Source organism: Etheostoma spectabile, chromosome 18 (genome assembly GCF_008692095.1).
Source record: "Etheostoma spectabile isolate EspeVRDwgs_2016 chromosome 18, UIUC_Espe_1.0, whole genome shotgun sequence".
NCBI classification, from domain to species: Eukaryota; Metazoa; Chordata; class Actinopteri; order Perciformes; family Percidae; genus Etheostoma; species Etheostoma spectabile.
Genome location: NC_045750.1, coordinates 11,956,023 through 11,968,496, shown reverse-complemented (window position 1 = coordinate 11,968,496; position 12,474 = coordinate 11,956,023). Strand labels below are relative to the sequence as shown.

At 39.0% G+C, this 12,474-nt stretch overlaps 1 protein-coding gene across 2 annotated transcripts in view; it reads left to right on the top strand.

Annotated features, from left to right (window-relative positions):
* Window positions 1-12,474, top strand: part of fig4a (FIG4 phosphoinositide 5-phosphatase a) — a 56,615-nt gene that overhangs the window by 16,611 nt on the left and 27,530 nt on the right. For both annotated transcript variants that reach the window (XM_032543228.1, XM_032543230.1), the window contains 4 exons: window positions 1,388-1,485; window positions 8,531-8,664; window positions 9,022-9,138; window positions 11,944-11,989. In XM_032543228.1, the coding sequence (XP_032399119.1) occupies window positions 1,388-1,485; window positions 8,531-8,664; window positions 9,022-9,138; window positions 11,944-11,989 (395 nt within the window). The remainder of the gene's footprint in view (window positions 1-1,387; window positions 1,486-8,530; window positions 8,665-9,021; window positions 9,139-11,943; window positions 11,990-12,474) is intronic.

Here is a 12,474-nt window from a genome sequence, read left to right as displayed (position 1 = left end):
CCCTCTCCACTTTCATTCAGCTGTCCTGTCAGTAAAGGCCTAAAGATGCCTAAAAAAATATATAAAATAAAAAGGGAAGATTGGCTTTATAGCAAGGCAATTTGCGGGGGGGTGGGTGGTGGTGTATTGGTGCTTGACTGTGTACGTTGCCTGTAGAAAATAAAAACAGACAAAAATGTTTATAAATCAATTACAAGTAGAAGTTTGGAGGTTAAAAAACAGATTTCTAAAACCTCTAAAAGGTACTATTGAGTTGTATTTTGTTCCAGAAGTCAGGCGCACTAAAATTTAGAGTTTTTCAAGTTCAGACCAAGCTTGTGGAACTTGAAGCAAAGCCTGTGTTTTCTTAGAGTTCACCACCTCCTTGAGTGAAACTAGCATCAAGTCTCAACAATTAAGGAACAGGTGCAGCCTGGTGATCGTGATGCTGGTAGCATAGACTGACACCTGTTAGACGAATCTAGGTCAGCAATGGGTCTGTACATGCTGAATCATAAACACACCACACATTGCCTTTTCTCTCGTCCCAGCCATTACTGTCAAGACTCGTTAAGACATACTGTCTTTATGACTGCCCTGAAGTGGGCAAATGTCCTGGTTGTGAAGGATATGACCTTAATTGTGTTACTCTTCTTCACCATCATCGTCATTATCTACAATCCCTTCCCAAGGTACAATAAGAATTTGATAGGCAAGGCAGCTTTATTTGCATAGCACATTTCAGCAACAGGGCAATTCAAAGTGCTTTACACAAAATCATTAAAACAGATAAAACACAAGTACAAACAGTTAAAAGTCATAAGCATTAAAAATCAATAAGACACATGAATAGACAGTTAAAAACAAAATAGAAACATTAGGACACATAAAACACAAGAATAAAAGTTACAGATAGGGTGTACTGTATGGGGATAGAAACTCTTATCTGACCTATTTCCTCTAACCTTTCTTCTGACTGCTTCACTGGTTCAATTTGACTGCTGGCTGCAGGTGTGGGCCTCCACTGAGTGCCAAATGAAGGCATTGCACATTATTAAAATAAATAATGAATAAAAAAGAATGGAAGTGAGAGTGCTTGAGACTTTACAGCTCAGTATTATACTTTTCATATGTTTATTGGCTCAATGAAACAGACTGGCCCTATTAAAACAACTTACCTCATCTGCGTACTTTCTTGTCTTACTGAATAAGCTTGAGTCTTAACCAACTGTTTTTCAGAATTCCAACTTAAATTAACATTTAAAAATGAAACACTTTGTCTACACTTTCAGCTGAGACATGCAGATATGATACAGTAGCCTAAAACACTCTTATTTTTAACCATCTGATAACGTGATAACCCTGAATGCCCTTAACTATTGAACACTCAGTTTGACTTCTCTTTCAGTGGACCAAGCTGACCCATACGCCCACGTAGCTGCCCTCCATTTTGACCAGATGCTGCAGCGGTTTGGCTCGCCTATCATCATCCTCAACTTGGTCAAGGTAACTAACACACACACACACACACACACACACACACACACACACACACACACACACACACACACACACACACACACACACACACACACACACACACACACACACACACACACACACACACACACACACACACACACTCTCTCTCTCTCACACACTCACATCATTAAATGATGACATAAAGCAGGTAAGGTGTCCTGGACATAGTCAATATCATTATTTTAGTATCCTGTTTAGTTTTAGGTTTTTTTTTGCTTAAAAATTCCAACAGAATTTTGACTGTGGAAAATGATGCCGTATGACTCCACTTTTTCCAGAACAGATGTAACAACAAAATGCAGTGATTCGGTATTCTAAAGTAGAAACAGAATAACAGAAAATAAATACACTGACATCCCACTAACCGTTAAAACAAGACAGATGTAGTCTTATCAGGAGAAGATTTGCAGTGCATAAGGCACAGTCTTTTTGTTTTAAGAATTATTTGACTGGCTGTGAAACAATTGTAAGGCTTTGAGCTTGCAGAAAACTTTTACCCAGAGTGTAACACAATATTTTAGCAGAGGGCATGCAGTACCTTGCTCAAGGACACTACTAGTAAATAATACTCTCAGTACAGTTTCTGCTATAAATGCTATGGAGATTTTCATTATCATGAGAGATTTTCCTGTCAGTTGGTGATACTAGCAGTTAAAATGTTAACTTCTATTCTATAACTAATATATGTTGATCTAAATCTGCTCCACAAACACACACACAGCAATGATGAAAGGGAACACACACACATACTCACACACATGCAAAGACACACATTGCTTCCTGCACCCTTTCCCTTCACAATATGTTGCTGAATAATCTGCGTTAATCATTTACTGCTCTGAAATATGAAAAATATTATTTTATGAAAAGTAATGAAACCCCAAGAAATGGTAACACTTTATTTAATGGGGTGTGCATAAGACACGACACCCTCATTATTTTGACATGACACCTATCATTACCGTGAAGGAGTCATTTTGAGTGTTCACGACTGACTGTTGTCATGAAGTGTCATTTGGTAAATTATTTTATGTTATTAAGCGAAGTGCAACAATTTGGACCTGTCATGAAGTTTGATTTAATTATCAAATGCTTATATGATGGTGTCATAAATAATATCATTGACCTTAAATAAAGTGGAACCATCTGGACTTTGTCATTAGGATGTCTTAAAAGGTACGTTACAGCTTTCTATTTAGCTAGGTAACGTTAGCGGACTCAGTCCTGGGCTGCAAAGATTTAGCTAAACCCGGACAGAAAACCATCTTGGTAACGTTAGTGCATTCACTGTAGTAAACTGGCTTCCTCTGTAAGTCCTGGAGGCTGTTTTTAGTCCCAGTCTGGTGATACCAACTCAGCTAAAGCTCTAGCATGGCAGGATAAATTACAAAATGAAAATAACTGAATCGCTCAATGCTGCCTGGTGAAACAATAGACAGTTAAAGAAATGGACCAACAGATCCCGTTCTGTCCAATGTGAGTAGAGCCGTCTTGTTTCTGGACTTCAGCTCAGCATTCAACACAGTTATCCCCCAGCAAGATCTCACCTCGTGGAGTTGCATTGATCATGAGAACAGCCAGGAATCAGAACTACCCGGGAGGATCTTGTCAATGATCTCAAGGCAGCTGGGGCCATAGTCACCAAGAAAACAATTGGTAACACACTACTGCGTGAAAGACTGAAATCCAGCAGCGGCCAAAAGGTCCCCCTGCTGAAACACCTGGTGGACTGGTGTGACACAATCAATCTAATCCTGAATGTCAACAAAACAAGAGAGATTGTCGCTGCCTTCAGAAAAAAATCTGCCAAGTCACCCCCCCTTCCTCATCAACACTGCCACAGTGGAGCAGGTCAGTAGCATCAAATTCCTGGGGGTGCAAATCACAGACACTTTGACCTGGTCCCTCCACACCTCTGCTCTGGTGAAGAGAGCACAGCAGCATCTGCACTTTCTTCGTTGCATGAGAAGAGCAAACCTCCCCTTCCCCATCCTCACCACTTTCTACAGAGGGACAATAGAGAGCATACTGACCAGCTGCATCTCTGTCTGGTCTGGGGCCTGCACCGCCTCAGACTGGAAACGTGTAGAGACAGTGATGAGGACAGCAGAGAAAATCATTGGGACAGCACTTCCTTCCATCCATGACACTGCTCGCAGACGCTGCCTGAACAGGGCTCACTCAATCACTAAGGACTCCTACCACCACCAACCATGGAATGTTCTCCCTGCTGCCCTCTGGCAAGTGGTTCAGCAGCTTCAAATTCAGAACAACCAGGTTCTACAACAGGTTCATCCCCCACATCAAAAGACTGCTGAACACCCAATAATCCCCCCCCCTCCGATACATATGACACTAGTCACTCTACATGGACACTGTGAACCCTATTTACACTAATGTAACTTTAAATGTATATTATTCATTTCACTGCAATACATCCTTCTGCTATTGATATTTGCACTAGTCAGAATTGTCTTATAATAATAATAATAATAATAATAATAATAATAATAATAATAACACATTTTTAATTTTTATATTTTGCATACTTTATATGGCACATACTTATATTTATACAGTTTATCTTTTTACTTGTCTTGTTTCTTTTCCTTTTTTTGTAACTGTATATGTGAATGTGCACTTGAATGACAAACTCTGTCTAAGTTTAATGGTGTGCGGTACTGCAATATTTGGTATCAATCTTATGCCAATTAAATCCAGGGCCAATATCGGTGATACGATACTTTTTAATATTTAAGGCAGATGAATTTTCATGACCTTTAGCCTAATCGTTTTTTATTATTTTACATTTCGATTATAAATGTAAACCAAGGACAGAATTTTTATATCCTTGTATAAATTTGTTGTGTTACTACTGTATTTTAGAGCCTCTTTTCAAATTATACGGCTTGCCATTGTTTCCTTTTCGGCCTGAAAATATAGCCACATAGCGCTCCCCTTCCTCGTGCTAGTATTCGTGTGTGTGTGTGGTGTGTGTTGTGTGGGTGGTGTGTGTGTGTGTGTGTGGTGTGTGTGTGTGTGGGTGTGTGTGTGTGTGTGTGTGTGTGTGTGTGTGTTGTGTGTGTGGTTGTGTGTGTGTGTGTTTGTGTGTGTGGTGGGTGGGTGTGTGTGTGTGGTGTGTGTGTGTGTGTGTGTGTGTGTGTGTGTGTGTGTGTGTGTGTGTGTGTGTGTGTGTGTGTGTGTGTGTGTGTGTGTGTGTGTGTGTGTGTGTGTGTGTGTGTGTGTGTGTGTGTGTGTGTGTGTGTGTGTGTGTGTGTGTGTGTGTGTGTGTGTGTGTGTGTGTGTGTGTGTGTGTGTGTGTGTGTGTGTGTGTGTGTGTGTGTGTGTGTGTGTGTGTGTGTGTGTTGTTTGGTGTGTGTTGTGTGTGTGTGTGTGTGTACTGGCTGCTTGCTTATTTGCGGGCGCGCAGAGTCAAATGACAGTACACATCAAGTCACAAGAGGCCAGGTCGCCTCTTTGATGAAACTGCAGCGGTGCCTACTGGAGAGAAGCTGAAATAATGGAAGACAGCTTTCTACTAATGTTATATGAATAAAACAATACTATTATTGTTATTATTCATGACACCGTCATATAGCTAGTTTAGCATTTGATGAAATAAAACTTCATGACAGGTTCAAAGTAATTACTTTACTTGAGGTCAAGGACAAATATTCATGACACAATTATAATGCTTTCATGACAACCAATGTAACATACAAAGCTAAATAATTTATTAAAGTTTGATAATTGGAATTAAATTATGTTGTCAAGGTTAAAGTCAAGTGGTCATGACAAAGACATTGACAGGTTGTATGGTCTTGTTTAATGTCAAGTTATCATAACAGAGATTGTTGTCTTTGTTGAAGTCAAGTTGTCATGACAAAGACATCTCGGACAATGCTAACTTTGCATTAAAAGTGTCATAATTTACAGAGTTTAAAGCCATGACCACTCAAAATGGCTCCATCATGTTTGCAAAAGGTGTCATATCCTTCTTATGCATACCCCTTCCGTATAAAGTGTTACCAAAAAAGCTTCATTACCATTTCTTGGGGTTTCATTACTTTTCACAACATAATAGTTTTTCATAATGCAAGAGCAGTAAATGATTAATGCAGATTATACAGCAACATAATGAGGAGGGAGAAGGTGCAGGAAACCATGTGTGTCTCTGCAGGTGTTTTTTTGTGTGTGTGTGTGTGTTTGTTCCCTTTCATCATTGCTGTGTGTATTTGCAAAGCAGATTTAGATAAATAGATAGAAGAAGATACCATTTTAACTGCTAATATTACCAGTTTTGTTTTTCTTCATCTTCAACCCTGTGTGCAGTGCTCTAGAATACATGCGCATGGACGCACTTGGTCACACAGCCATACACTCTCGGTTTTCCAGCTCACGTTGTCATTCACAAGGAGAGCTGTGAAGCGGCGGACCAATCACAGACCTCACAGGTCCACACAAACCCCTGCCATGTGATATGTGCTGACTATGCTGACTAAGTGTGAGGACGCCTTGTGTATACGCTTCACCCTCTCTCTCATCCCAGAGAGACAAAAAGGGAGGAATGGGCTTTTAACCATGATATCATGACAGTGATGACTGGGAATGGGTGTGTTGTTTTGTCAAGTGTCGGTGCATGTTTGTATGTTAAGAATAGTAGAGAGCACATGGCCGAGCATGTGAATCCAACCAGCCAAATTAATTAAAGTCCATTTGTATTGACTGCACAAATAACTTTTACTCTCCCCACGCAGATATATATGTTCTGAAATATTAGATCTATTACTTTGGATTTAATGAAAATAAAAGTGAGCCATTAAACACCTTTTTTCTATGCAAAACTAATTAAAATAATTACAGGGCTCATTACAATTTACATTACAGTGTGCATGACCAGCCCCCTGCTGTATATACATGTGCATGTGTGACTGTCTGGATTCATGTTATAATCATTCATGGTCTGAAGGCTTCGCACTATAACCATGTTTGTTACGGTGAATAACACGTGTGCTTATGTAAGTATATGTGCACGTGTAGTGTATTTCTAGTGTCTCTTTTGTGTGAGTGTGTGTGTGTAAAGTGAGGGGAAGAAAGTATTTGATCCGCTGCTGATTTTGTACGTTTGCCCACTAACAAAGAAGTGATCAGTCTGTAATTTTAATGGTAAATTTATTTGAACAGTAAGAGACAGAATAACAACAAGCAAATCCAGAAAAACGCATGTCAACATTTTTTATAAATTGATTTGCATTTTAATGAGGGAAATAAGTATTTGACCCCCTCTCAATCATAAAGATATCTGGCTCCCAGGTGTCTTTTATACAGGTCACACGCTGAGATTAGGAACACACTCTTAAAGGGAGTGCTCTAAATCTCAGCTTGTATAAAAGACACCTGTCCACAGAAGCAATCAATCATTTTCCAAACTCTCCACCTTTTACAAGACCAAAGAGCTCTTTAAGGATGTCAGGGACAAGATGTAGACATACACAAGTCTGGAATGGGCTACAAGACCATTGTCAAGCAGCTTGGTGAGAAGGTGATAACAGTTGGTGCAATTATTCGCAAATGGAAGAAACACAAAAGAACTGTCAATCTTCCTCGGCCTGGGGCTCCATGCAAGATCTCACCTCGTGGAGTTGCAATGATCATGAGAACAGTGAGGAATCATCCCAGAACTAGACAGGAGGATCTTCTCAATGATCTCAAGGCAGCTGGGGCCATAGTCACCGCGAAAACAATTGGTAACACACTACGCCGTGAAGGACTGAAATCCTGCAACGGCCGAAAGGTCCCCCTGCTCAAGGACAACATCACCACATCTAAGGGACGATGGACGGGGCCATGTACAATAAAATCTTGGGTGAGAACCTCCTTCCCTCAGCCAGGGCATTTAAAATGGGTTGTGAATGAGGATTCCAGCATGATAATGACCCAAAATACACGGCCTAGGCAACAAAGGAGTTGCTCAAGAAGAAGCACATTAAGGTTCTTGAGTGGCCTGTCCAGTCTCCAGACCTTAATCCCATAGAAAATCTGTGCAGGGAGCTGAAGATTCGAGTTGCCAAACATCAGCCTCAAAACCTTAATGACTTGGAGAAGATCCCTCCTGAGATGTGTGCAAACCTGGTGTGCAACTACAAGAAACGTCTGACCTCTGTGATTGCCAACAAGGGTTTTGCCACCAAGTACTAAGTCATGTTTTGCAGAGGAGTCAAATACATATTTCCCTCATTAAAATCCAAATCAATTTTCTGGATTTTTTTGTTGTTATTCTGTCTCTCACTGTTCGAATAAATATACAATTAAAATTATAGACTGATCATTTCTTTGTTGGTGGGCAAATGTACAAAATCAGCAGGGCTTCAAATACTTTTTCCCTCACTGTATATTTGTGCGTGTGTATATGTCAGACTGTATGACACGCTCTGCTGAGGGGTAAGGAAATGCATCACTAATTTGACTGGTAGCAGCGTTGTGTTTCCGCTGCTGAATGTGTGGATGGAGTTTTGAGCTGCTAAATGGTGCTTCTAAGTCAATCACCCTGGGTGATCAGTTAAAAAAAAAACACAATTCACGGAGAAATTAGTTAACAGACGGTATTACAACCGGTCACAGAGGCAAGTAATGTGTGTGCATGTATTTTTATTACTGAAAAATATCAAATGCTATTTTTTTAGTCTTCATTTCTTTCTTTGCAGCAAAAGATTCAATTTGCGCAAATACCCTGCACAGCTGCCCTTTTTATCATATATTCCCCATCTATCTGCAGTGTCTACTATCAGCTCAGTGCTTTACACCACATATATGTCCAACTCTACATGGATTCTTTAAATTGTTTCTTGCAGCTATATTTTTCTCCAAGGTGACTGAAGACCTGTGAGAAGTTCTGAGTGCATTAAAGAGAACAAACATCTGTCATTTGTTGGACTATATCTGCTGGTTTCCCTTATCATACATGTGAAATACATACATTATGCATTTATTTCTCTCTTATGTGCTACAGAAACGGGAAAAGAGGAAACATGAGAAGATTCTGAGTGAAGAGCTTTACCCAGCTGTGATCAACCTAAATCAGTTCCTCCCTCCAGACAATTGCATCGACTACATCGCCTGGGACATGGCCCGCTACACAAAGAGGTGTTGACAAAAAATGGGCCAATGTAGTGAGCTTAAATTTGCTTAAGTGTAATGTTAGCATCACATTTTCTAACTTGGAAATAAGTTTGGTTGAGTTAGCCATGACGCAAACTTTACAGTACAGCAGTACACACAGTCTTTTTGTTTTGTTAGATTTATATATTTATAGATCCATTCAGTCTAAAATGATGACTCATGGTGGGTTCAGACATAACATGCAAGAGCGAATAGTTTACGCAAGCTGGCGTGGAAAATGAAGGAACACAAATTTGCTATACTATACTACTATATATTACTATAACTCAGCTACAGAAACACAAACAAATAATGTGATCTTCCCATTTCCATTTTTCTTAGTAAGTTGTGCAACGTTCTGGACCGTCTAAGCATGATAGCAGAGAACGTGGTTAAACGAACAGGTTTCTTCATTAATCGCTCCGACCTCTACTGTCACACCATCAGACCAGATGACAGGTAAGCCCTTTTTTTTTTCTACACTGGGCCGGTTGTTAGTCATAAAAACAGAGGACACTGACACCAGTTTTTAAACTTTGATCAGTTAGGTGTTATGTACAAACAAACACTCAAATCTGGCATTATACATAGTTCCTACGGGCCATTCAAATCCTTGAAAGTTTGTGAATTTGTGGGACAATATCAAGGCCTTGAAGGAAAATAGACATGGTTCATTGGAAGTGTTTGAATATCCAATTTTTTTGAAGTTCTTATATTCTCAGTAAAAGTAATTAACCTTGATCCATTTCTCAAACTATGCCCTGTTGGGCCTTGAAATTTGAAGGATTTGGGCCTGAAAAGTCTTCAAAAAATCCTTGAATGTTATGTTTAAAAAGGTGTGAGAACCCTGATTACACTGTCATATAAAGCCCCCCTTTATGTAATTTGAGGGTACACTGGATCCACAGGAGAGAAGGTAGCAGATTATGCACCAGTGATTTGAGAGATGTGCATAACCACGCCATTATCTTTCTTTCATTTGTTTATCAGACTTAACTTTTCTAAGTGCTAAGTATTATCCATTTTCTAATCATACTGTACATATTCACAATCATACATTTATCGACTGCTTAATTTGGAACTCTCCAGATATGAATTCTTAATGGAGATTATGCCTGATGAGAGTTCTGTAGCAGAGTTTTCTGTTAACGAGCTGAGTAGATTGCAGTCCATGTACTTAACGCATGGCTCTTCCATTGCTTGCATGTCTTAATCACTTTCACATAACATTACCGTTCTGTTACATAACCCAACGAACACGCCATGGCCGGTATTTATTACCCTTTCTTTGACATTAGCCAGCGCTATCTAACATTCTTTGTTACACACTCTCTCACTTCACACTTATATGCACACACCAACAAAACCCTCATAAGCTTTCATGTGCAGTAGATGCACTTTAATAATTATGGCACCTGTTACTTATCACATGCATAAGTTAGCACATGAATAATAAAGCTAATCAGAAATACTCCATCTCTGCGCTTTGGCATGCACTTTGTCAGACACACACTCTCTACTCTCTACTCTAATACTTGAACTATAATCCCTCATTATTCTCAATCAGGTGATAGTGTTTATTCCACAATTCAATCACTTTGCTTAAATAAAACCTACCCTACATATTGTATTTGTCTTCAGAGCTAAACAATTAAAAGTTTATTATTCTTACTTTGCCTGTTGCTGCACAAAACAGTGATGAATGAGAGTGTATATAATAAAGAAAGAACCAATAAGCCAGGACCATGTTCTTGAACTTTAACATCTTAATTTTATCATGCTTTATTTGAAAGTGACTTTATGTCTTTCTATTCTTGATTTTAGCGCCCCCTTTGGACAAAGGTGGTAGTAATTTTTATCACACTTGCTGTCGTAAAGGTGTAGGAGTTAGCATTACGGAGAGGTCATATAGTTCAAATGAATGTTTTGCTCGGACAGAAAATCATTCATTTACAGTAAGAGAATAAATTACAGATGCATCGTTGCATTTCAAGTGTTGCATATGGTAACTTAGCCTGGATGTAACGTGAGCCAAACAAAGTATCCCTGCGTTATTATTGATCCCACATGTTCTAAGTCCCACTCTACAAAGCAGCTTGATTGGTTGGGGTTAGGCATTGATCTCATGTAGTTAACGTTAGGATAGGCAACTGGTCAGGGGATAAGACCTGAACAAATCGGGTTCCATTACCTTGCGTGAGCCTGGCCAATAGTGTGTGTGCACAATCTAAAGTTATTAATATTAATGTAATAGACATATTACATACATGAGGGCCAATTCAGGGATGTTTTTCAATTATTTACAATTCCTTTAGTGTCTCCTTCTGTTAAAAAAGCCCGACCAAGTGTGTAGCTCAGATTTTTTGTCGTCTTTGTTTCCCTTTTAGCTTTTAGTTGTTCTTCATTTAATTTCCTTCTTTTCTGTGATTATCCTGCCCCAGTATCAGCCATAACTACAGCAGATAACTTCTAAAATAAAAATACAATTAGGCCTATATAAAGAAATCTCTTGCTTTTGCCTGGCCGGATACGATAACACTAACAGAGGCTTTTTCGGTGTTCAGCTGAAATCTGTAACCTGTCAGAATGTGTGCTTGTAGCGCAGTCTACCTGCTGTAAATCATTTTGTGACAAATGAATAAAAACTATATAAAAATAGCATTCCTTTCACTGATGGTCTCATTTACTGTTACAGGTCATTTGTGTGATTAAAGGATTAGTTTAACAGTTTGGTTTTGGGGTATACACCAAGTATACCCCAATCTGTACGCTAAAATTAAGGCTGCTGCCAGTTAGCTTAGCTTAGCATAAAGAAGCAGGGTGGTAACACCACTAAAACAAATTTACCATTTACGTCTTGATTGTTCTGGTTTAGTAGGGAGGTTACACTTTGGTAGTTGTTTGCAGTCTTTATATTAAGCTAAGCTAACCTACTGCCAGCTTTGATGAAGACAATTCTTGAAGCCGTAGATGGGTTAATAAGATCTCTTTATTTACACAAGAGGTCTGAAAATTGTCTTTGCAGAGAAAGTTCCAACATATTCAGTCTAAACCTCTCTGTCTTATACCAAGGAATCATCTCATCTGATCTTTGCACCATGTGGATCTTATTGAGCATTATGTTCATCCTTGAAATGCTGATTATATCAGTGATCTTGTAGCGGTAAAAGACAAGTACATATGCCTGCAGAAGAGGAGAATCAACATGTGCACAATGATTTTGTTTCTAGGATTTATGTTGATTTAAATGTTATTTTTTTTCAGGTGGGGAGATTTAGGTGGACACATCACAGCCAGTGGACGGGTGCAGGTATGCCGCATAGCGAACAGATTGGCTGTAACCTTCAGTTTTTCTAAAAATACTGGATATTCTCTTAAAAATGAATGACTCATTTGTAGCTTTTCTACACAGGAAAATGAAAAAAAAACATAGTAGTGTCAATAGATGGAGACTCAATTGATTTTAATAAGATAACCCACATATCAATTCATGGCAGATTTCTAGGCCAAGAAATCTTACTGCCACAATGTGTATCTGTTGTATGTTAGGAGCATTCATTTCTATAGCCGCAAAACTAGGCCAATGTATATAGTTGCATAATGAGAGTTTTTCATGGAAACCTCAGTCACGTATATAGTTAGCTTCATGGAATTATCTAAGCTGTTTACTGCAATTTAATGGCCACCACTTACAGAAGATAAATACAGTACATATACAGTTGTGTTCAGAATAATAGCAGTGAATAATGCTCAAAATCCTTTGAATAGCTTTTAATTCCATAATATCAATGCATT